Genomic DNA, 27,330 nt, shown 5'->3' on the forward strand with positions numbered 1-27,330 from the left:
TGGGGACTTACAGCAAAACAATAATACTGTTGCTGGCTTACGGTAAAACTATTGTTGCATGAAACATATTTTACTTGACTGCTTTTATTATCAATAGGTACGGCTAGACACATTTTTATCTCTCAGGAGTGTACAGGGAACGAGAACACTGAAGCAGTTTTGGGAAATTAAGCAAATCTAAATGAATTTTTCACCTTCCTAAAGAAGATAAGGATGTTCCCTCACCTCTGACCAGCATGTTCATCTAAAAACTTACAAATTTGAAACTTTATATTACTAATTTGAAAGATAGTAATTCGGGATGTTGTGTGTTATTGCACAGACTGGTACAGGTCGACTTCATGTGCAGAGGGACGGCATTTGAAACTACCATGTGTCCATGGTAGCTTCAAACATAAATATATACATTTTATTTATTTATTTAACATTTTATATGTCAGCAGATGGCGGGATTTAACCAGTGCAACTGAAAATCGGTCATGTTTTATTTATGTTCCCTGCGTTTTCTTGTATCTGTGATGCTCTTTCGGAAGTATTGTTAGGGTTTTATGTGTATTAATTTAACCGTATTTTACGCGATGCGCAGTCTGAAACTAGCTCACTCGCTAATCACGAGTAATTTCTATTGTTTTCATTTTGAGTGTACATCATTTTGGAGTGCACGCCATGAACGAAGATTACTGAGTATTAGTTCCAATGCAGCTGGAAGTTATTTAAAACAGATGCTTATTCAGTGGTTTACGAAGTATGAAAATTTTCTGGGGTTAACTGAAGTAAAACAATCACAGAATAAAGTTATCCAGGTAAAATAGCACTTTTGTAGGGAGTTCATTAAAAGGATATTTAAATATCCTTATAATGAGTCCCGAGAGCAGAGGCCTATTTCAATTTGTAGGTAGTTCATTCATGAATTTGTCAGGAGGTTGCACATGGTATAGGAATTCGATCATTGTAGAAATGTCGCTTGTATTACGATTAGCTAAATGACTCGATTCTGTTCACCTTCTCCTATGAACTGAACTAAGCCTGTTCTATTATGCTAACAAAGTTGGTCAGATAAATCTGAACGTTGAATTTACTTTAGGGTAAAGTCCTAAATTACTTGAATCTTATCCTGTACTTAAGAAATGCAATAGCAACCGTGACCTATATTTGTTATGCTAAGATAGAAAGAAGCGCTACTGTTATTTTGCGATATACAGCAGTTAGAAATATTAAATAGATTTAAAAGATGAAATTCAGTTTAATGGGGTGAATGTTATCATATTTTATCTATTCGGCCGAATGTGTGGTGTGGAAATATTGATAATCGATAATTCTTTGTTGAAAGATCAGACGCTATTGTTTATCATCAACATTCTCACTTTCTCATAGGTGGTTTTGGACGCTCCATTCAAGGAATTTCTTATACATTGATGAAACTTAGTCCAGCAGAATCCATGTTACTGTTACTCCATGGCAGAGCCAGGGCGAGGCGAACGAGGCTCTTGCCTCACGTGAAAAACTGAAAGGGGCGCCAAAAGAAAGATTAAATAATTGCCAACGTTGTCATCATTAACAGTAGGGTGCAATTTTTCATTCTTGCCTCAGGTACTAAAATGGCTTGGCAAGGCCCTGCTCCAAGGTGCTTGGGCTGCAAAGATCCTTGAATACCCTGACAGCTAAATTTCAACTCTCTATTATGTGCAAACTCTTTAGGGTTCACCTCTCTGAAAATTACACTAATATCTTTATTTATAGCATCCTGCCAGCTTTCCTTTTCCCAGTTGGGATTCTTGTGAGGATTTGATGGATGTGTCTTTGGTCATCATTGGTAGATAGCATGATAGTACAGATACCATGTCCAGCCCATCTCAATTTTCTAATCTTTATGATTTGAATAATACTTTCATTTCAATATTTCTCCTTTAGTTTATTGTTGTGTAGCCTTCTCCAGTGATTTCATCTTGTGTTTGTCCAAAGATTGTACCTAGAATTCTATTTTCAAATGATTGTAATCTGTTCTTTGATTGTTTAGGGAGTGGCCAAGTTTCACATCCATAGGTTGCAGTAGGTAATAGTAGTAGTGGCATGTGATGCAAGAAAGCAAGCATATGAGCTTATGCAGCATCAGCAAAAAAAAAAAAAAAAATCACACCATTCCCTCCAAATGCCTGTCCAGTTCCTCCTTAAATTTATTCAACATATCAACTTCCACAATGACAGATGGAAGTTTGTTCAAGCAATTAACCATCAGCTGGCTAAAGGCAAATTTCCGCACATCTCTTCTACATCTGTCCTTCCTCAGTTTCAGTTTATGCCCCTTAGGTTCGTAAGCTGAACAAGTGAAAGAATCCCATCAGAATTCAGCATGCTCAACCCATTCAAGGCCTTATACACCTCAATCAGATCACTCGCAGGGGCTTAGTCTCTAGCCACTGCAATTTGCAGAACGTAAGCCTCTCCTGGTAAGAGGATCCCTTCATTCCCCTCACCAGTCTTGTTGCCCTTCTCTGTACATGCTCAAGCAAATCTGCATCCTTCCTAAAATGAGACCTCCAGACCTGCACGCAGTACTCAAGGCGTGGCCTGACCATTGCCTTATACAGAGGAATAATCACCTCCTTTTCCCTGCTAACAAAATTCCTGTATATCATCGACAACACCCCATGACCTGCCCTGGCAGCCTGTCTGCATTGCTCAGAAAACTTCATATCTGACTGCACAATTACTCCCAGGTCTTTTTGATTTTCTACCTCCTTAAGTGTAGTACCACACAGTTGCCACTTCTCAGCCCATCTGCCCAAATTTTTTAGATCCTTGCAGTAACACACTGCCATTACTGTCATTAACAACTCTGCCAACCTTTGTATCATCTGCAAACTTCGATACTTAGCCTGATATACTTTCATCAATATCATTGATAAATATACAAAACAACAGTGGACCGAACACCGAATCCCGTGGGACTCCACTAATAATATTAGTCCACGAAGAGCAGCACCCATTGATTACCACCCTCTGTCTTCTCCCACTCAACCATCCTTTTATCCATTGTAGCAACGTACCCTTAATACCATTTTGCTCCAATTTGTACAGTAATCTTCCATGCGCAACAGTGTCAAAAGCGTTCCTGATATTCAAGTATATGATATCAAAATTATTTTTTGCATCCAGTTCCTTTGTAACCAAATCCTAATAACCAATCAAATTTGTCAGACAAGACTTTCCCTTAACAAACCCATGCTGTGTTTGAATTATTGCTGCAGTCTTGTCTAGATGATCCTGCAATGCATCTTTAACCAGTGACTCCATTATTTTACCCAGAACAGAAGTTAAACTAACTGGTCTGTAATTACTCATGTCACCCTTCGATCCCCCTTTTGTGAATTGGGGATACATTTGTACATCTCCAGTCTGTGGGGACCTCCCCTGAGTCCAAAGATGCTCTCATCACTTCTTTTGCCGCCTCCTTTTATATAACTGGATAGATCCCATCCACCCCAGGTGCCTTTCTTATGTTTAACTTCAACAATTTCTCCCCCACTTTGTTCTCAGTTATTACAAAATCATTAAGCACCCTGTTACAATTTGATAACCTTGTGGTATTTTCAAACCTTAATAACTCCTCATGTGTGAATGTAGATGCAAAATACTCATTCACTTTGCTTGCTATCTGAGCAGGATCATCAACCGTCGAACCATCGATATCAAGTGACAAATCAGATTCATCCCCTTCCTTTTAGAGTTTATATAAGTAAAGAAATCCTTGCTGTTTTTCTTAGCATCCTTTGCCAAAGATTTCTTGCACTCTGCCTTTGCCTGCCTAACCTCCTTTGTGACTTGATTACAGACTAGCTTATATATATCATAGGCCTCTGTGTCGCCTGATAATTTATATGCATCCCATGTATTTTTCTTCTCTGCCCCAAGTCTCATTAGTTCATTTGACATATTGTTCAAGGCCTAAACCTTGAACAATATTTCTTAATAGGTATGAAACGTTTAGTAGCTTCCACTATTTGAATGCTTCCCACTTAGAATTTGCTGTTGGTAACATCATCAGTTGGTCCCACTGTACAGAATTTAAAAACTCTCTGAGACCACTATAGTCACCTTTAATGGAAGCAAAAACCCCTTCCTTTACCCCTGATGATAATTATATCTTTAAGTAAATCCCACATCAGTACACTGTGATCACCGTCACCTAATGGTTTCTTTATCTGCAAATTCTTAATACACGAATGATCACTGTTGATAATCAGATTAAGAGTATTACTCTCTCTGGTTGCCTCTCTCAACATGCTGCTGCAGAAAACAATCATCCAATGAATCCACAAAAGTCTTACTAGTGTGTGTGACCAACCCATAAGTTCCAGTCTATATCTGGGAAGTTAAAATCCCCCATTATAAGACATTCTGATTTACTAGCCCACTCTATTTCTCTGTACAATTGTTCATTGTACTCATTCGAGTCATTAGGCCTATAACAGAACTCCTACTCTTATTTTTGCTTTCGCAGTGCTTATGTCACACCAAACTGACTCAACAGTGCATTGTTCATCTATATCAGTGGGTGCACTTCTTTTGATTTTATGTTTTTCTTAATTTAATAGGTGGTAGATGACTTTCATCAACCGGTGAAATACCACCACTTTGCTTATTGGAGGCTTGAAGTGGTGAAACCCATGTTTAGTGTCTAGAGCAAAGTTTCCGGCATCCCCCTCCCCCCATACTTCTCCTTCAACCCATTCATGGTACTAAGTACTATAGGTTTTGATACCTTTCGTGTTTGGGGTTTTTATAAAAAAAAAAAAAATTAACAACATAACACCTCCTCCCTTCCTATCCTGCCTATCCTTTCTGTACACATTGTACTCCCCAAATTCCAGTTCTGCATTCCTTATATCTGTGTGACACAACGTCTCCGCTATTCCAACAATATCTGCCTTTGATGTCTTGACCAACACTTCAAATTCATCAAATTTATTTAATATACTTCTAGCATTGGTATACGTGGAAGTATACATGTGCCTATTCTTATTATTAGTTATTCTAACACATCCCATATACCCACCTGTTTCACGATGACTGCCATCAGTCTCAACACCCCTCGTTCCACGCTGCTGCTTATTCTAATAGAAGTAGTGCAAAAATCACCTTCACCTCTGCCTGCAGCTACTTTTAACCTTTTACTCTGTGTAATATTATTGTTCTGTAAATTGTTCTGGAACAGACTTGTATCCCTTGTCATGGAAGTTGATAGCCTAAATAAGTTTAAGGCTCAGCTGGACAGGTATTTCGAACGAACAGAGGGGTGAAGTGGAAGTGGTTATTTTTTATTTATTTATTATTATTTTTTTTGGCTGATGCTGCATAAGCTTGCTTTCTTGCATCAAATGCCAATGCTAATGCTAAAATCTTTATTTTCAGAGTTCCAAAATACTTGTTTTGAAAGTTTTGAAAAATGTATCATCAGAAACTACATACTCAGGAAAATTTAATCCCTATTTTAGGGATCACACGCTAAAATCTAATACAAATGTTTGCATGGCCTAGATTAAATTATTTTTTATTTTAAAAAAATCAAAATTTTGATTTTTCGTTGAATTGAAAACTATTTTATTAATTACATTGCCCAGCATGATTTTTCACCTCCACTAATGTATCAGCTGTTTGCAGTCAGTTTTCAAGCGTAGATTTCTAAAATAATTGTTAAATTTTCACATCGTTAGTTCTACCTATACAAGTTTTTGTGTTCATGCATAACATGTATATCTTACTACAAGTTAGGGAATGATAATAATAATATCCATTTATTTGTTGCCAGTTAGAAGTAGAAAGCAGTAAGTCCTCTCTCAATACAGTGAGAGCTATTGAACATAGGATTGGCCTATACAGTGATTGGCTCAATACAGTGAGAGCTATTGAACATAGGATTGAACATGGTGATATTTACAATAACAAAGTAACAACAAAAATAATTTAAAATAAAAAAATACTGAATTTCAGGAAGAGCATAGAAAAACATTAAAATAAAACTAGTTTTCATTTAATAAAGTAAGTATACCCCAAAAGATTATTATTTAGTAAAAGGAAGAGATTATAATGTAAAATCTGGGTGGAGAGTGGGAAAGAATGCATTGCATTGGTTATTTTTGATCTTATTAAGATTTTTTTGAATTAATTTTACTGCATATGAATTAAGGCTTGCAGAAGTAGATATGACACTGATCTGTTGTATTATGGATCATTGTTGTCATATCTACATCTGTAATGTTGGGGAAGGCTAATGTTCATCTAACGTTGCATCTACATACACATGAGGAGTTATTCAAGCCAAAGGTGAACTAAACTCTGACAGGGAGTTAGATGATTTTGTAATAACTGAGAGGAAAGTGGAGGAGAAATTGTTGAAAATAAACATAAGAAACGCACTTGGGGTGGATGGGATCTATCCAGTTATATTAAAGGAGGCAGCAAAGGAAGTAAGCAAACCCTTAGCCATAATTATGAGAGCTTCCTTGAAATCAGGGGAGGTACCCATCGACTGGAGATGTGCAAATGTGATCCCAATTCACAAAGGAGGATCAAAGGGTGACAAGTAATTATAGACCTGTTAGTTTAACTTATGTTCCAGGGAAATTAATGGAGGCACTGGTTAAAGAAGCACTGCAGGATCATCTAGACAAGACTTCAGTTATAGCTCGGACACAGCATGGGTTTGTTAAGGGGAAGTCTTGTTTGTTTGTTATTTGGTTTTTAGGAGCATTAGCAACTAAGGCCATATTGCTCCGGGATATGCGGTGGTCATTCCCTGACCTTTCCGCATTCTCAGTATTTGGTGGTGACGGGCTCGAACACTGGTCTAATCAAGAAGCGTGTGCTACACACTGCTGCTCCTTCCCACCTGGGTACGGAGGCGCCTCGGGAAGTCTTGTCTGAACAATTTGATTGGATACTATGATGTGGTCACAAAGCAACTGGATGCAGGGAATAGCTTTGATATCATATATTTGGATCTTAGAAAGGCTTTTGATACTGTTGCACATGGAAGACTGCTGCATAAATTGGAGCAGTGCAGCATTGGAGGCAAATTGCTGCTATGGATAAAGGGATGGTTGAGTGGGAGAAGACAGAGAGTGGTAATCAATGGACATTGCTCTTCGTGGACTAATGTTATTAGTAGAGTCCCCCAGGGTTCAGTGTTGGGTCCGTTGTTTTCTCTATTTATAAATGATATTGATGATGGTATATCAGGCTTAATGTTCAAGTTTGCAGATGATACGAACATTGGCAGAGTTGTTAATGACAGTATGCTGCTGCAACAGGAACTAGAAAAGTTGAGCAGATGGGCTTAGAGGTGGCAAATGAAGTTTAACATTGACAAATGTAAAGTACTACATATGGGAAGCAGTAACCGCAGAGTAACATATCAACTCTGTGGTGCTACACTGACAGTGGTAGAGAATGAAAAGGACCTGGGGGTAATTGTGCAGGCAGATATGAATTTTCTGAGCAGTGCAGATGGTCTGTAAGAGTAGCTCAAGGTGTCTTGTCAATGATATACAGGAATTTTTCTAGCAGGGATAAGGAGGTGATTATCCCCTTGTATAAGGCGATGGTTAGGCCACACCTTGAGTACTGTATACAGGTCTGGAGGCCTCATTTTAAGAAGGATGTAGAGCTTTTGGAACGAGTACAGAGAAGGACAACAAGATTAGTGAATGGAACAAAGGGTTGTTCTTACGAAGAAAGGCTTAAGTTTTGCAGATTACAGTTTTTGGAGACTAGGCACCTGCGAGGTGATCTGATTGAGGTGTATAAAGCCTTGAATGGTTCGAGCATGCTCAATGATAATGGGATACTTCCTCTTGCTCAGAATAATCACCTGAGAGGGCATAAATTCAAATTGAGGAAAGACAGTTGTAGGATAGATGTGCGAAAGTTTTTCCTTTAGCCAGCGGGTTGAACAGACTTCCATCTTTTGTTGATAGTCTAAATAAATTTAAAGATGAGCTGGACAGGTATTTGGAAAGAATGGAGGGGTGAAATCGGACCTTTTTTTTGGCTGATGTTGCATAAGCTTGCTTTCTTGCATGGTGTGCCTCTACTAATGCTAATGGTCAACCTTGTGGCTGCCTCCCACCTTTCTCTCCCTCTCTCATAAATGGAAAGTTGTAGTGCAAATACATTTTACAGTAAAATGTATTTGCTGTGTGCCATAAATGTGCAGTTTGTTTGTGTGTTTATTGTATATTGTTTGTTTCTTCTATGATTGGCTTAGCACTTTATTCTTAAAATGTTTAAGTAAAGTGAAGGAAATATCTGAATCTGAATAAACTTAACAGTTTTTGCTGTGTGCACTGACGGTTACAACAAAAACTCAGAGGAAGAAAATTTACAGTATTATTAAACACACACATTCCTTATACTTTTCTCATAAGCTTAGTGATCAAGTCAAAACTTGGCTCACATGTATGCCATATTACTTGCATCACAAATCTGAGGATATGACTAACACTAGGAAAATTAAAATTTTCCTAGTGTTAGTCATATCAGGGATGTCCACAAAAATAAGCACAGCATCAAGTATCTTGCCATATCACCTATAATAAGGCCTGTTCTTCCTAATGAGGGCATGCCTATACAAGATCCTCCAGAATTATGGGATAAAGGAAGCAGTGATGAATTTAGCAAGGATTTTCGTATTGTAAACTTTGCCTTAACAGATTTGGACTACCTATCAGAAAATTATTATACACTGCACTTAATTAAGCAAGAAGTAGAAAATGATGCAAAAAGGCAAACTTAATACAGCATCAGCCAAAAAAAAAAAAAAAAAACCTTCCCACAGTTACTTGTCTGTCCCCAATAGTTTTTCTAGTTCATCCTTAAATTTATTCAAACTATCCACTTCCACAACAACAGATGGAAGTTAGTTCCAATAATCATCAATCCACTGGCTAAATGCAAACTTCCACACGTCCATTCTGCAACCATCCTTCCTCAGTTTGAATTTGTGCCTCCTCATGTCCGTAGTCTGAGCAAGAAGAAGAATTCCATCAGCATTGACTTGCTCAATCCGCCTTAAACACCCCAATCAAATCACTTCACAGGCGCCTAGTCTCTGAATATTGCAATTTGTAGAACTCAAGCCTTTCTTGGTAAGGGCACTCCCTTATTCTCTTCACCCGTCTCATTGCTGCTCACTGCTCCTATTCCAGCAGCTTCACATCCTAAAATGATGCCTCCAGATTTGTATGCAGTACTCAAGAGATGTGGACTGACCATTGCCTTATGCAATGGGATAATCACCTCCTTATTCCCTGCTAGTAAAATTCTTGTATGTCAATGACGAAACTCCATGAGCTGTCCTGGTTGCCGATCTGCACTGCCCATAGAACTTCATATCTCACTGCACAATTACCCCAGGTCTTTTTTATTTTCCACTACCCTGAGTAGTACCACAGTGTAAATCTGGGATTACTGTTACCTATGTGCAGTACCTAGCATTTGTCAATGTTTCAATTGATATTTCCCCACTGCCTAATTTTTCTAGATCTTGTTGCAGTAGCATACCTTGATTGCTGTCATTAACCACTCTGCCAACCTTTGTATCATCTGCAAACTTAGCCTTAAGCTTGATGTGCCTTCATCAATATCATTAATAAATACAGAAAACAGCAATGGGCCCAGCACCAAGCCTGATTTCAGTAATAACATTAGTCCACAAAAAGTAGTGTCCACCGATAACCACTCTGTCTTCTCTCAGGTGTAGTTTGTGATTTAAAATTATCTAAATAGCAAGCAGAACTTTATTTTGCTTGCTTTTAGGTAATAGAAGTTATCTTACTTCTACTTGCTCTTTAGATAATGGAAGGTACTTGAAACAGGGACTAAAATTGCAGCATATTGAAAACATCAGAAAGTGTTTTCAAAATATTTCATTGTGGATAAAGTATAAAGATATGTGATCACAATTCTAATGAATGAATATATTTGTTTATGCCTGAAAATTAAGTTTAAAAGCAGTTTTGCTGAACAGTGGAAATGCATTGTAGTCAGTTCATCTACATCATCTTTAAAGAAACATGAAAGTATATACAAGATTAGCATTAGTAGAGGCATTTGATGCAAGAAAGCAAGCTTAAGCAGCATCAGCCAAAAAAAAAAAAAAAAAACCCACTTCCACTTCACCCCTCTGTTCGTTCCAAATACCTGTCCAGCTGAGCCTTAAACTTATTTAGGCTATCAACCTCCACCAAAAGGGATGGAAGTTTGTTCCACCAACCAACCACCCGCTGGCTAAAGGCAAATTTCCTCACGTCTATCCTACATCTGTCTTTCCTCAATTTGAATTTATGCCCTCTCAGGTGATTTTTCTGAGCTAGAGGAAGAATCCCATCAGCATTGAGCATGCTTAAACCATTCAAGGCTTTATACACCTCTATCAGATCACCTCGCTGGTGCCTAGTCTCCAGACACTGTAATTTGCAAAACTTAAGCCTTTCTTCGTAAGAGCACCCCTTTTTTCCATTCACTGATCTTGTTGCCCTTCTCTGTACTCGTTCCAGCAGCTCTACATCCTTCTTGAAATGAGGCCTCCAGACCTGTATACAGTACTCTAGGTGTGGCCTGACCATTGCCTTATACAATGGAATAATCACCTCCTTATCCCTGCTGGAAAAATTCCTGTATATCATTGACAATACTCCATGAGCTACTCTTGCAGCCCATCTGCACTACTCAGAGAACTTCATATCTGCCTGCACAACCACCCCCAGGTCCCTTTCATTCTCTACCACTGTCAGTGTAGTACCACAGAGTTGATACGTTGCTCTGGGGTTGCTGTTTCCCATGTGTAGTACTTTACATTTGTCAATGTTAAACTTCATTTGCCACCTCTCAGCCCATCTGGTCAACCTTTCCAGATCCTGTTGCAGCAGCATAGTGTCAGTAGTGTCCTTGACAACCCTGCCTACCTTTGTATCGTCTGCAAACTTCGACATTAAGCTTGATATACCATCATCAATATCATTTATGAATACAGAAAACAATAATGGACCCAGCCCTGAGGGACTCCACTAATAACATTAGTCCACGATGAGCAGTGTCCATTGATTACCACTGTCTGTCTTCTCCCCCTCAACCACCCCTTTATCCATAGCAGCAATTTGCCTCCAATGTCACACTGCTCCAATTTGTGTAGCAGTCTTCCATGTGCAACAGTATCAAAAGCCTTTCTAAGATCCAAGTATATAATATCAAAGTTATTCCCTGCATCCAGTTCTTTTGTGACTGCATCATAATATCCAATCAAGTTGATCAGGCAAGACTTCCCCTTAACAAAACCATGCTGTGTCTGAGCTATAACTGAAGTCTTGTCTAAATGATCCTGCAGTGCTTCTTTAACCAGTGCCTCCATTAATTTTCCTGGAACAGAAGTTAAGCTCACAGGTCTATAATTACTTGTGTCAGCCTTTGATCCTCCTTTGTGAATTGGCGTCACATTTGCACATTTCCAGTCTATGGGTACCTCCCCTGAGTCCAAGGAAACTCTCATAAATATGGCTAAGGGTTTGCTTACTTCCTTTGCTGCCTCCTTTAATATAACTGGATAGATCCCATCCACCCCGGGTGCCTTTCTTGTGTTTATCTTCAACAGTTTCTCCTCCACTTTACTCCCAGTTATTTCAAGATTCTGTAGCTTACTGCTAGAGTTGAATACACCTCTGACATTCCCCTTGCTGAATAACTCCTCATGTGTGAATGTCGATGCAAAATATTCATTTAGTTTGTTAGCTACCTGAGCAGGATCATCAACAGTTGACCCATCAATATCAAGTGGACCAATCTGATTCATCCCCTTCCTTCTAGAGTTAACATAAGTAAAGAACTCTTTGCTGTTTTTCTTTGCATCCCTTGCCAAGGATTTCTCGTAATCTGCCTTTGCCTGCCTAACCTCCTTTGTAACTTGGTTGCATATCAACTTGTATCTATCATAGGCTTCTGTTTCATGTGTTAATTTGTAAGTATCCCATGCATTTTTCTTCTCTGCCATATGCCTCATTAGTTCATCTGACATCCATTTTGGCCTACACCTTGAACAATATTTCTTAGTTGGTATGTAAAGCCTAGTAGCTTCCAAGATAAGTTCTTTGATCCTGAGTTTCATTTTTGCAAATAATTTTTGTTGGTTCTCAGACTCATCAAAGATGATGTATTTCAAACAAAGTTATAGAATACTGAACTGGTAGCTTTGCAGTCATTTAAAACAGTTGTGCATGGATTTTTTTTGGAAGAAGCAAAGAAGATAATTATGAAACTCTGGTTTCAGATTTAAGTGATGAGCCAGGGAAACACTTTTATCAGGTCTTATCCACGATGGAAAGTGGTACCAAGCTTGCTGGGATACTGACATGATGGGAGATTACTGCTTGTTTCCTAAGAGGGAAAGCAAAATGAACTATAAGAAAAACTCTGAGTGGCAAATGTTTCCAGGGAAATAGAATATAGGTAATTTTCCCGCTATTGTGATACGATAGTTGTATGCCGCACTAGATAGCGTTAGTTGAACTTCGTTAGCAGTTAAATTGTACGTTTAAATAAATACATATAACGACTTAGATTACAAACGTAATATAATTAATTATATTTAACATAATTAATAACATAACATAATTAATTATAATTAATTAATAAATTAATAGAATCATGACTCAGACCAGAGCAGCAAAGCAAAAGGCTCAAGCTAATGGAAGCGCTGTGGCTCAGAGCAGAACTGAGGGGGGCAGTTGTCCTCTGACTCACAGCCTTATAAAATGCACTGTTTGCTTGATGTTTGCAGAGCAATCGGGTACGGGACATGATACTGCCAAGGGGGATGTCTTTGTGTGTGCGCGATGCAAGGAGTGTATCGATATCAGGCAACAACTCGGCGTTCTTGTGGGCCTATATGAGAGCTTGAAGGACAGGGTGGATGCCCTCGAAGAAACTAAATTGAGGGGCCCATCAAGCTCTCAGCTGCCCACATCAACGCCAGAGCTTGCACTTGGGCATCGCGTGACACAGAGACAACCCCCAAGGCAGAATGCGCTGGTCCCGAAGGAACTAGTAGTTGTTGGTGACTCTATTGTCAGGGAAACGGGGAACATGCTTTGTAAAAAAGATAGGTGGAACAGGACCAGGGTATGTCTGCCAGGGGCAAAGGTTGATGACGTTGTAGAGCGAATATCATCTTTTAAGGGCACAAAAGGTGATATAGTTGTACACGTTGGCACTAATAATATTAAGAGTAGAAGACCGGCAGAATTACTTAACAAGTACAGGTCACTGTTGAACAAAAGCCGAGAATTAGGGTTGAATTTGAAAGTGTCTGCAATTCTGCCCAGACACGATAGGAGGGAGTATATGATGAGAGCCTTGTCGATCAATTCGGCCCTGGAAAGATTGTGCAAGGCTCAAGGGGTAGAATTTTTTTCAGCCTGGACTGTACTTGTTAACAGGAGAGATTGCTTCTACAGGGATGGGATACACTTAAATAGAAAGGGTGCAAGAATATTTGCTGATGCTATCGAGGCAGTGTTAGGTGGGTCGGAAAACTGCTAGCTTGGGGGGAGACAAAGACCAATAGATTGACAGTAGCCACTGGCAGAGGTGAAAGAGATTCTTGCACTGCTTCTATTAGAATGAGCAGAAGCCTGAAAAACAAGATGCATGGTATTTCAGAGATTGCTGGGAGCCATTGCGGTACAAATAAACACATGGGTTGTGTTAGGGTAGCTAAGAATAGAAACAGGTGCAGGTATACTTGCGTGTACACCAATGCTAGGAGTTTAGTAAATAAATTTGATGAATTTGAGGTATTGCTCAAAACATCAAAGGCAGATATTGTTGGGATATCAGAGACGTGGTGTCACACAGATATAAGGGATGCAGAACTGCAATTTGGGGAGTACAACGTCTACAGAAAGGATAGACAGGATAGGAAGGGGGGAGGGGTTATGCTATTAGTTAAGAAACACATAAAAACCAAGGAAGTGAAGCCAGTCGACATCGCTGGACAGTGCAGTGTTGAGTCAGTTTGGTGTGACATAAGCATTGGGAGATCAAAATTGAGAGTAGGAGTGTGCTATAGGCCTAATGACTCTGATGAGTATAATAAGGAACTGTACAGGGAAATAGTGGGCCAGTAAATCAGAGAGTCTTATAATGGAAGATTTTAATTTCCCAGATATTGACTGGAATTTGGGGGCTGGTTACTCACACACTAGCAGGGCTTTTGTGGATTTATTGGATGATTGTTTTCTACATCAGCATGTTCAGGAGGCAACTAGAGGGAGTAATACTCTTGATTTGATTATCAGCAGTGATTCTTCATGCATTAAGAATCTGCAGATAAATGAACCACTAGGTGGCAGTGATCACAGTGTGCTGAAGTGGGATTTACTGAAAGAGGTAACTACCATTAGGGGTAAAGGGAAGGGTTATTGCTTCCGTAAAGGCGACTACGATGGACTGAGACAGTATTTAAATTCTATACAGTGGGACCAACTGATGATGTTACCAACAGCAAATTCAAAATGGGAAGCATTCAAAGAACATATCTTGGAAGCTACTAGGCTTTACATACCAACTAAGAAATATTGTTCAAGGTTTAGGCCAAAATGGATGTCAAATGAACTAATGAGGCATATGGCAGAGAAGAAAAATGCATGGGATACTTACAAATTAACACATGACACAGAAGCCTATGATAGATACAAGTTGATATGCAACCAAGTTACAAAGGAGGTTAGGAAGGCGAAGGCAGATTACGAGAAATCCTTGGCAAGGGATGCAAAGAAAAACAGCAAAGAGTTCTTTACTTATGTAAACTCTAGAAGGAAGGGGATGAATCAGATTGGTCCACTTGATATTGATGGGTCAACTGTTGATGATCCTGCTCAGGTAGCTAACAAACTAAATGAATATTTTGCATCGACATTCACACATGAGGAGTTATTCAGCGAGGGGAATGCCAGAGGTGTATTCAACTCTAGCAGTAAGCTACAGAATCTTGAAATAACTGGGAGTAAAGTGGAGGAGAAACAGTTGAAGATAAACACAAGAAAGGCACCCGGGGTGGATGGGATCTATCCAGTTATATTAAAGGAGGCAGCAAAGGAAGTAAGCAAACCCTTAGCCATAATTATGAGAGCTTCCTTGGACTCAGGGGAGGTACCCATAGACTGGAAATGTGCAAATGTGACCCCAATTCACAAAGGAGGATCAAAGGCTGACACAAGTAACTATAGACCTGTGAGCTTAACTTCTGTTCCAGGAAAATTAATGGAGGCACTGGTTAAAGAAGCACTGCAGGATCATTTAGACAAGACTTCAGTTATAGCTCAGACACAGCATGGTTTTGTTAAGGGGAAGTCTTGCCTGACCAACTTGATTGGATACTATGATGCAGTCACAAAAGAACTGGATGCAGGGAATAACTTTGATATTATATACTTGGATCTTAGAAAGGCTTTTGATACTGTTGCACATGGAAGACTGCTACACAAATTGGAGCAGTGTGACATTGGAGGCAAATTGCTGCTATGGATAAAGGGGTGGTTGAGTGGGAGAAGACAGAGAGTGGTAATCAATGGACACTGCTCATCGTGGACTAATGTTATTAGTGGAGTCCCTCAGGGCTCAGTGTTGGGTCCATTATTGTTTTCTGTATTTATAAATGATATTGATGATGGTATATCAAGCTTAATGTCCAAGTTTGCAGATGATACAAAGGTTGGCAGGGTTGTCAAGGACACTACTGACACTACACTGCTGCAACAGGATCTGGAAAGGTTGAGCAGATGGGCTGAGAGGTGGCAAATGAAGTTTAACATTGACAAATGTAAAGTACTACACATGGGAAACAGCAACCCCAGGGCAACGTATCAACTCTGTGGTACTACACTGACAGTGGTAGAGAATGAAAGGGACTTGGGGGTGATTGTGCAGGCAGATATGAAGTTCTCTGAGCAGTGCAGACGGGCTGCAAGAGTAGCTCATGGAGTATTGTCAATGATATACAGGAATTTTTCCAGCAGGGATAAGGAGGTGATTATTCCATTGTATAAGGCAATGGTCAGGCCACACCTAGAGTACTGTATACAGGTCTGGAGGCCTCATTTCAAGAAGGATGTAGAGCTGCTGGAACGAGTACAGAGAAGGGCAACAAGATTAGTGAATGGAACAAAGGGGTGCTCTTACGAGGAAAGGCTTAAGTTTTGCAAATTACAGTGTCTGGAGACTAGGCACCAGCGAGGTGATCTGATAGAGGTGTATAAAGCCTTGAATGGTTTAAGCATGCTCAATGCTGATGGGATTCTTCCTCTAGCTCAGAAAAATCACCTGAGAGGGCATAAATTCAAATTGAGGAAAGACAGATGTAGGATAGACGTGCGGAAATTTGCCTTTAGCCAGCGGGTGGTTGGTTGGTGGAACAGACTGCCATCCCTTGTGGTGGAGGTTGATAGCCTAAACAAGTTTAAGGCTCAGCTGGACAGGTATTTTGAACGAACAGAGGGGTGAAGTGGAAGTGGGGTTTTTTTTTTTTTTTTTTTTGGCTGATGCTGCATAAGCTTGCTTTCTTGCATCAAATGCCTCTACTAATGCTAATGATAATGTGTAGTACATTATATGTTTGATTAAAGTATTTTAAAAAGACTAATTTTTTTTAAGATAGCATATACAGGGTGTTTCAAAAGTGATGGTCAATAATTTAAAGGTGAACTGTACAGACTACAGTATGCAAAAAAGCCTAGTAAACATGGGTCCTTAAATGAATCGTTTTTGAGATATTGCACATTTCTAGTTGGGATCCACCACTGACTTGTTTGTTTAGGTTATGCTCATTCTCTCCCTTTCCCATCTCTCAATGCCCTGAGATGTAGGGGCATACTAGTACTTGTCAAAGGATAGTCAACATGAAAAGAGGTTACAGCAATGAAGAGTATGCGGATGTGCACTTCATGCGTGATAAAGCCAATGGCAATGCACTCGAGGCTGCAAGTTTGTACCAAGAATCATTTCCCTGCTGAAGGTGGCCCAACAGTTGTACATTCATCAGGGTACATAGAGAACATGGGCACTTCACACATGGAGTACGAGCAGGTAGGCCCAGAAGCATAACACCTGATGTTGAGGAAAGGGTGTTTCGACAAGGATGGTTGCTCTGCAAGGGCGTGTACTGAGTCATAGCAGTGTGTGGCGAATTTTACATCGCCAATCACTTGCCCTACCACATCCAGCGTGTACAAGGGCTCAGCAATACAGACAGACAGAGTGAACTTCTGCCAGTGGATGCAACAACAGTGTGTCCTGAAACCCCAATTTTTAAACATTTTGTTCACTGACGAAGCTGGGTTTACTCGTAATGGTATTTTTAATTTTCATAACTGTCACTTTTGGTCCGACGAAAATTCTAATGCAGTTCACGAGTCATGACATCGGCAACGTTTCTCGTTGAATGTCCTGGCAGGACTACTAGGAGACCATCTAATTGGACCACACTTTCTGCCAAACAGGCTAACAGGAGAGCTGTACCTTCAGTTCCTGCAGAATGTTCTTCCAGACCTCCCTGATGGTGATAATGTTCCACTTCAGTAATGCCAGAACGTGTGGTTTATGCATGATGGTGCACCGGCACATTTTGCTCGAGTTGTGACTTAGTATCTAACTAGAAGGTATGGTCAATGGCGGATAGGTAGAGGTGGGCCTGTAATGTAGCCTCCCAGATCACCAGACTTAAATCTTATGGATTTTTGTATCTGGGATCATGTAAAAAGCTTGGTGTACATATCTGACATTAACACAGTTGAGGAATTGCAGCGTTGGATTGAAGGAGTCTTTCAGCAAATCAGAAATGACCCAGGAATGCCTGAGAGGATTTGCAACTCAATGCAGAGAAGACTACAAAGCTGCATACGGATGCAAGGACAGCATTTTGAACACCTTTTGTAACATCCTGTAACATGTAACATCTGTAAAATTCTGTGGTGCTGAAACCAAAAATTAAAAATGTATTATCTTTATGTTTAATAAAACCACCCTTAGCAAAGGATTCACAGCTTTTTGCTAAACTAGTGCTCCCGTAGTCAGTGGCGGATCTTAACAGAAAAACGGTTCATTTGCTGCCTGATGTTCACTGAGACTTTTTTGCTTATTTTAGTTTGTACTTTTCACCTTTAAATTATTGACCATCATTTTTGAAACACCCTGTATATTATTGCATGATATTTGAAATTGGTTGTTCATTAAGTTACTAAAATTTCAGTATATCTTTCAATGGAGATGTAATAGAGAGATAATTTTGGTATTTTTGGAATCAGTGGATTTCAAGTGATCAATTTCTGAATCTGCAACTTTGTTCCAGAGATATGAAACATTTTTTTTTTTTTAGTTGGCCGGTGTAACAAAGATTTTTTTTTTTTTTATTTTTGTCCTTGCTTTTTTCCATTATATATGGGGGTCAGCGTTTTTTTATTGTTTTGGCATGCAATTTTTACAGTCGGATGCCCTTCCTGACACCAACCCTCACCCCTTTATCCAGTCTGGGGGAGGCACCTCTGTAGCCAGGTGGGAAGGAGCAGCAGTGCGTAGCACACGCTTCTTGATTAGACCGGGGTTTGAGCCTGTCACCACCAAATACGGAGGATGTGGAAAGGTCAGGGAATGACCACCGCATATCCCGGAGCAATATGGCCTTAGTTGCTTATGCTCCTAAAAAGAAACCAATCCAGACTGGGGATATGCAGTGGTCATTCCCTGACCTTCTGCATCCTCCGTATTTGGTGGTCACGGGCTCGAACCCCAGTCTAAATCAAGAAGTGTGTGCTACGCACTACTGCTCCTGCCCACCTGGCTATGGAGGTGCCTCGGTGTAACAAAAGATTATGTAAATGTAATAACTCATTGATTGGTGTTTGAAATTTCTTCTGCTATATATATTAGTTTACTTGCCTATTCTATCCTATCCCCCTTTATTACTTCTATTCCACTTGAAGAGTTGAGTGGAAGGGGGGCAGTTATAATTGTTGGATGAGCAGAGTTTATATACTCTTTGGTGGTAACTTTGCTCTCCATAACAACAAACCTGAGGTGATTGCCAATATCTATTATGATCTGAGCATCCATGGACTTGGGTCAGGTCCCAGCAATGTTTGTATGCAATGTTTGTTGATGAGCAATGTTTGTTGATGAGCAATGTTTGTATGCTCTTTGGTGGTCACCTCCAAATACTAGGATTTGTAGTATCTTTACACAACACCACCTTCACCTTAGTTCTACTAGGATGAAGGTGTAGTGCAAGCAGAGAATCTGTTTAGTGATAAAAGAAATAGTGAGTAATAGGAAAAGAATAAAGGAGTAAGAAGAGACAGAGAAATAGAGGAGTGAATAAATAGAAAAGGAATAAAGTAGGAGTCAGGCAATAAAATAAATCTATGTAAAAAAAAAAAAAAAAAAAATATATATATATATATATATATACATATATACTAGAAAGGAATATTGCTACATAACTTACAACCTTAGTGTCTTGATCAGTCAATCACCAAGATTATAGGTAAAAATGACGATCTGTTTCAGAAGCAAAATATGTGCAAAAAAAGGTTAGGTTAATACAAAAGTAAATTAAATGATGACAATTTGGAATAAATTTGGATAAAGTTTAATCCAAAAACAAAATTACAAAGCGGGGGAGGGGGGGGTTATGTGGTAGGCATGTAGTTTACAGTTAATTGTTGAATGTGATACATCTATGCTAGTAGCAGCATGGGATAAGTAATTCTTTGGTTCTATTTTGCCTAAATAGGTATCCTGATGGCTCCCAACAATTTTGGCCTCATTTATTGTTTATTTATTTTATTATTATTTATTATAACAGTAACATTGTACAAACATTACCTCAAGATGAAATAATCATGGGTAGTTTTGGCTAATATCAGAATTGATAAGCAATAAACTATTTCATTCCGCATATGTGAAAAGTCCCAGTTTATGTGGTATGTTTATTTTTTCATTAAAATGCAGTTTTTAACCTTTTCACAAATGAAAGTGTAAGTGCTATGTGGATCCCGAGGAGTAAATTTTTTGAAATTTTGAAAATTCGTGAAAAGAAAATTTTGTTAATATAAATGCTTTTAAACATTATTTTTTTCTTATTTTGGCTTAGTTACTCAATATTGTAGTGAAACTATTTCAAAAATCAACTCAAAAAAAAAACAATAATAAAATAAACAAATAAAAAATAAAATAATAAAATAAACAAAAATAATAAAATAATAAAATAAACAAAAATAATAAAATAAACAAAAATAATAAAATAAAAATATTCAAAAAAAATCATTAAAAAATTCATAAAACTTCATTTTTTTTTTATGTAATACCATCTTTTTATATGTATTGATATATTTTTATTAATAGAAAGATTTAACTTCAACTTCTGTATCTGGATTTTCCACAGAATTTTGAATTTTGTAAATTGGACAATAGTGACTGGCAGGCGCAACCTCCTCTTATGATTTTAAAATATTTTTTTGTGCTGCCATCCATTATAAACTGTCTACAATTACCTAGAAATGCAAATAAGAAATGGTATCGCTTGCTGGAAAACTTGTGATGTACTTTGAAATGTTATTTGAAATGACCTTTTAAAAATGTCTCTCAACATAAATATATGCAAGATTAATATCAATAAACAAAATCTTTATACATGCATACACAGAGGTTGTTTAAATTAAAACAAACTGTACTCCATCTTGTTTATTTTTAAGTTTAGGTCATTTGTTGTGTGGACCTTTTTCATCATATTTGGGCTGAAATTTTTGAATTTGATGTTTAAATTGGATTTTACAATTAAAAAAAATTAAATTTAATTGGAATTTCTCAATAGGAAAATTGTTTCCCATCCTCAGTTTAATCTAAAAACATCCTTGTGTATTTCTGAAATGAATGTAAATGATTTTATTTGAAGAAAAAAAAACTGATTTTATCAATGGGCACTTTTTGATAAATGTATTGCTGTGTCAAACAGCTAGCTATATAAGGGCAGTTATGTCATATCTCCTCCTGCAAATAATTACAAAAGAAATAATATTTAAAAGAATTATTTTAAAAAGAATTCTGGGTTGGAAAGCAGCAATTTCATGAAATAGAATTTGACATTACAAAAAAAAAAAAAAAAAAAAAAAAAGTGCAATAATAAATTCATTATCAGGAAATGAAAAAAAATGAGGGATAAATGAAATAGATAAATAGATATTTCATGCTTAACCTTGCAATTTTGGCCATTTGTTATCAAAGATCAGTTATCAGTAACATTCAACAATAATATTGTATGGCTGCTGCTATTATTTCCAGAAATTAAAGATAAAATTGTGATTAATAACAACAGTGGTAGATTCAAATAATTTTAATCTTATAACAAAACAACAGGTAACACCTCAACTGTAATGTAATAAATATTTTACATTGTTTTTATGAGAGACTAGATGGTGTAGTTTTGAAAAAAAAGCTAACATGTGTTTTAAATGTTATTCATAATCTTGATGTGCCACAATACAACCTATGTAATAAATTAGAACAAACATTCTTTAGAATAATGATGTTAATTTCAGCACATGCGTTATGTATTCACCTTTAGAAATTGCCTCAGTTGTTAGTGGTTTGAAACCTTACAAAAAAAAAAAAAAAGTCTAAAGGGTGAGATTGGGAGATGTAGTGGCCAAGATACAACACATACCCATGTCCTGGCACCCTGGCCTTTAAATATGCATTACTCCAACTGTTGTACTGCTACAGTTTTGTGCAGTGGTGTGACATCATTCTGGAACCAAATATGTTGTTAGGCATGGATGGTTATGAACTTTCAACCAGTCAGTTATAGTAATGCAAAGTAATTCATAATATTTTGCACTCTGGTTAGCATTCTGTCAAGAAAAACTGGACTGACAACTTCATCTCCCCAAATCCCACAGTGCACATTTGAAAAACCATCTCACCTTATTTCTGCAAAGTGTGGGTTTTGGTGGATAGCCCATTAGCAGAAATTGTTCCTGATGATAATGTCATCTTGAGTGAAGGTGACCTTGGCACTCTGCAGGAAACTGATTTTCTTCCATCTTGGTTAACAGGAAATTATAAAAAAATCCAAGTATTTTGTATCATCACCTACATTGCAAACCTTGATTTAAAAACAAATGCCGGATGCAGTTTGTTCTTTTGAAGGATTCTCCAGATCTGTGTGTGCTTGATTCCACATGTTTGGATGTGACATGAAGAAGGCTGTAATATTTTTTCATGGACATGTTCCAAATTTTGTACACATTTGTATCTCTTTTTTTTATGCGTCACACTTCCAGTTAGCATAAAGTGATTCACAACATGCATAATTATGGTATATAATTTTTGCAGTCACTGAGGATGCTCTAGCATTTCAGCTGCATTCTTCATAAAGTAACACCATCTGATGTAAATTGTGTTTGGAAAACACGCTTTCATACTGTTTTACAAATGTGCAAATGAACACCAAGAAGTTGTACTTTAATAAATTTCACTGTGCTCTTCATTAAGTTTATGTAGCTCAGCAAATACTGTGATATGTGAATTTCATGCCTTGCTGCACGTCAGTGCATATTCTGGGTTTTTATGTACAAATTGAAGGGTCAGTTCATGTCCAAGTTTGCATATAATTCTGTACTGTAAGATATTTGTCATTCCCAGTGGACCCACGAGAGTGGCAATTCATGGGATGTTGAAACTGACAATCCCACATTTAAATTAGACATTGGCTCATTATTTTGTACTGTGGGTTTGCTTTTGAAACTATACTGCCTGTATCGCTTAAATTATTACTTGATATGCTGTTCTTTCCTATAAACAAAGTAGAATATTGTAAATTGTATGGTATGTATCTGTTTTGTTGTTAGATTAAAATTATTTGAATCTGCTGTTGTTGTTTTTAGTTACATTGTAATCTTTAATTTGTGAAAATAATAGTAACTGTACAGTGTTGTTGAACATTAATGATAAATGACCAAAATCGCAAAGTTAAGCACCAAAATATCCATTCCCATTTCATTTATTCCTTTTTTTTAATTTCCCAATAATGAATTTTTTACTGCACTTTTTTTTTCTTTTAAGTTCTATTTCATGAAATTATTGCTTTCTATTTCAGAATTTTTTAAGAAATAATTCTTTTGAATGTAATTTATTTTGTCATTATTTTGGAAGAGATGTTGACAAAACTGCCCATGTACAACTAAATGCACCTCTTGAAAGGTGACTATTACATACGGCTATTGTTTGTTTTTTCTTCAAAAAAGTTGTGTTACATTCATTATTATTATTAGCCTTAAGGTGCAAGGAAGCCTGAGGCTTATGTTGCACCAGCCAAAAAAAAAAAAAAAAAAATTTCCGTGTTACCCAGAGAGAGAGAGTGAGTGAGTGAGTGAGTGAGTCAGAAGTCTTGACATCTCAAAGGCTTTCGATCGTGTTTGGCATAAAGGTCTTCTAAAAAAGCTTCCATCTTATGGTTTGCCAACTATTTTTAGTAATTGGTTATCCAGTTTTCTCTCTGATCGCTCACTGAGGGTGATGGTTGATGGCTGTCTGTCTTCTAACTTCTCCAGTAATGGCGGTGTCCCCCAAGGTTCAGTTCTTTCCCCCACTCTTTTCCTTTTGTATATCAATGACCTTCTTCCATTGACTGGAAATCCTATCCATAGTTTTGCCGATGATAGCACATTGCATTCCACTTTCCATTTTGAGAAACCTTGTCCTGTTCAATCAGCTTCAACTTCTCGAAAATCTGCTACCAATTCCTTAAATGCCGATCTTCAGGTAATTCTCCAGTGGGGTAAAGACAACTTAGTTGATTTCAATCCTTCTAAAACTCAGTCTTGTCTTATATCTCACAAAAAGGATTCTTCTGCTCCTATGTTTATCTTTAGTGACACTCCGATTTCTAGGCAAAATGATATATCTCTTTTGGGGATTACCCTGACTTCTAATCTCTCTTGGCACAAGCACATTACAAATATTGCTTCCTCTGCATCTAAAAATCTTTGTTTTCTCTTTCGCTCTCGGCATTACTTTCTTCCAAACAGCTGTTCACTCTGTATAAATCGCAAATCCGCCTTGGCGTGGAATATTGTTCTCACATCTGGGGTCGTGCCCCCAAAACCTCTCTCAGTCTTCTTGATTCCATTCAGAAGAGGGCAGTTAGGTTAATTAATGATTCATATCTAACAGAGTCTCTCTACTCGCTGTCTCATAGACGTACTGTTTCTGCTGCATGCCTCTTCTATAGATACTTCCATGAGCACTGTTCTTCTGAATTGGCTTCTATAATTCCCGCTCTCTCTTTCCAAATAGTCCGAACACGTGCCGCCAACATCCATTTACTGTCCAACTTCAAATTCGCAGAACCAACTTTTCATCTTCCTCATTTATTCATTCAGCTGCCGTTTTCTGGAACAACCTTCCTTCATACGTATTTCCTGAAAATTACAGTCTACAGAAGTTCAAGTTCAGTGTCAACAAGTATCTTCTTTCGCCTTCTCAAGCACGGTACTAAGTACTATAGGTTCTAATACCTCTCGTGTTTGGGGTTTACATAAAAAAAAAAAAAAAAAAAGGAGAAGGGAATTAGCAAGAAAGAGAAGAATGATGATATCCAGCTCAGGACCCTGCATTTGCCAAGCCCATACTCACCAGATGTGAGCTCCTCTCAGAAGTGCACTGATGATGTTTTTAGATTAAACCAAGGACTGGGAACAGCTTTCCCATTGAGAAAAAAGCAGTTTAGGCAAACTTTAAATTTAGAAATCACAAAATCTAAATGCTAATACTTATTCCAATTTTAACATCAAATTCAAAAATTTCAACCCAAATAGAGGGAAAAAAAAAGGTGTATATATATACACGTGCATGTGCACGCACACACACAGTCCAATCCAAACATAATGACCACTCCCTAATAATGAGTATATCCTCCTCTTGCTGCCAGTACTGCCCTCACTCAATGAGGCATGGACTCTAATGCCTCTGAATATTGGGGAGGTATATTGTACCACGTGACGAGGATTGATAGAATGTGGTGAGGATCCAAATGCTGGATCTTTCAGTACTTAATCCCAGAGATGTTTTATGGAATTCATATCCAGCAAATTTGGTAGCCAAGATAGCATCTAGAAGTCAATTTCATGTTTAGCAAACCACTCTGAAACAATATTGGTAGAGTGGCAGGGCACATTATCTTTTTTTTAATGCACCTATGCCATCTCGAAAGACAGTGGAAAAGCTAGGGTTAGATCCTGTCATTGACAGGATTCTAACCTGAGGTTTTGAACTTTTTCCATCTAGTGCAGGGAGGGCAGTGATTATAATCACTCTGCTACCTGCGCAGACTGATTATCACAATGGAGTAGTTTTTAGCATTCACAGTCTAGGGATATAAGGGATCCAAGAGATTGCCAGGAAAACTTAATACCAAAAAACTTAGCCCGTATGGAAGAGAGTTCGTTGGATTTTAGTCTTGGAAGCACTGCTGGTTGTCCCCTGGTTAAGGTCCATGCTCAGCCATTCCATTGTTTTCTATCTATCATGTTGCACAAAACGAGACATCTTGTGCAAGCTGATAGATGAATTGAGGTGTGAGTGCCTGCCATTGGGCTGGTGACTGTTGATCCGTCCAATCTTGGATACCTTAACTACATACAGCACTAAAAACAACCCACAAGATTCACACATCTGTAATACTGCTACTGTTCAACTGGTACCCAACAGTCATCCCTTTCTGAAGGTCTTATCCCCTGCCCGTGTCAATCAAGTACCTCACATGGACCTGCAGTATCACATTTGTTGGTTCTTACTGTGATGTGTGCTCTACCAAGTGGGGAGGAATGGCTGATTGCTAAAACATGGGGAGTGGTCCTAATGTTTTGATTGGAGAGTGCACACACACACACAGGTATCTAGAATACAAATTTTTGTATTTTCAAAATTAGACACCATTATAAAATTGTAATGTGACCACATAATATGTCCATTGCAGACTCTAGATGGTCTGATCATTTTAGTAATGGTACTAATCCAAAGCATTGCAAACAGTCTGTTTTTCATTATTATTATCAGAACTAATAGAAATTTGAAAATTACTGCTAGAAAGAAACAGCAGCTTTGCTATTTCATGCTTCTGATAATTCTGTTTATAGGTCATTTTGTATTTGATTATTCTGGTATCTTATAGGCAGAAGGTAAATTTTTGGAGACTCAGGAGAAAAGGCGTGAATTGCAACAGAACATCTTACAAGTACAAGCTCAGTTAAAAGAAATTCGTTTGGAGCTTGATAAGACATCAAGATTTGAAGATCGTTATCTTCATCTTATAACTCAGGTAATGTTTTGAATGTTGAAAATTTAAATTGTTGATGTATACCAATACTAGGTTCTTTTAATAAAGCAACTGGTTATGCACTGAATGTCAATGCAGGTGTTATAAATTTCTACGTGATAGTATAGGAATTATATCACTTGCTCTGGCATTACATCTGAATTTGAAATAACTCATTTAATTACTAGCAACATACAACCTGAAGCTACAGTAAAATCAATGCAATGCAAAATTTTCCGATCCATTTTTCTTTAATAAACGCTCTGATTCGTTAATCCACAGACCTTAATTACTATTAAAACCATAAACTTATCAAAAGGGAAAGGTTTGGTAAATGGTGACCACAGCAGCAAGGGTCGGTAGAGAAACTATATCCTTCTTAGGTTGGTCAATTGTCTGGTCATAAATTCTCTCCAGTTTGGGATTGGCAGCCAAATGCATTTATGCTTCACTTTCTGAGATCAGATACAAGTGCCATGTCATTGCTAAGGTAGTCGTTGTGTTTCTCTTTTGACGCATTCCTGTTCAGCAAAATCTTTTCCTTATACAGTGGATCCCTGCTTTACGATTGGTTCAATTTATGAATTGATTTTTTGAAATTTGATTCTATAAAGCTGCTGATTCTACCAACTAGTGATCATGTTAACCAATGCCTACTTATTTTACTTTATGATGGGCTTACAATTGTCACTGATCGGACCATGTGATCCTTCCTCCCAGCCAATAGCAGCATTTGTAAATGTTGGCTGCATGTCTTGTTTTTGCATCCTTCAGTTGAAATGATTTTTTGTGTTGTACTTTAATCAATATATTAGTTTTAATGAATTTTTTAAATTAATATGTACAACTTCCATTATAAAAACTACCTTTTAGACAGATAAATATCTTAGTTATATTGCGAAAATTTCGACTTC

General features: G+C 37.9%; 1 protein-coding gene across 1 annotated transcript in view; it reads left to right on the plus strand.

Annotated features, from left to right (window-relative positions):
- The first annotated feature begins 474 nt into the window (after positions 1–474).
- The window catches only part of LOC150076216 (mitochondrial potassium channel-like), a 55,834-nt gene continuing 28,978 nt past the window's right edge, over positions 475–27,330 (plus strand). The window contains exons 1-2 of the mRNA XM_090387648.1: positions 475–803; positions 26,273–26,419. Coding sequence (XP_090243774.1) covers positions 549–803; positions 26,273–26,419 — 402 coding nt within the window. The 5' untranslated portion in view covers positions 475–548. The remainder of the gene's footprint in view (positions 804–26,272; positions 26,420–27,330) is intronic.

The sequence above is a fragment of the Mastigoproctus giganteus genome, chromosome 13, assembly GCF_048544385.1.
Source record: "Mastigoproctus giganteus isolate SK-2022 chromosome 13, ASM4854438v1, whole genome shotgun sequence".
Taxonomy (NCBI): domain Eukaryota; kingdom Metazoa; phylum Arthropoda; class Arachnida; order Uropygi; family Thelyphonidae; genus Mastigoproctus; species Mastigoproctus giganteus.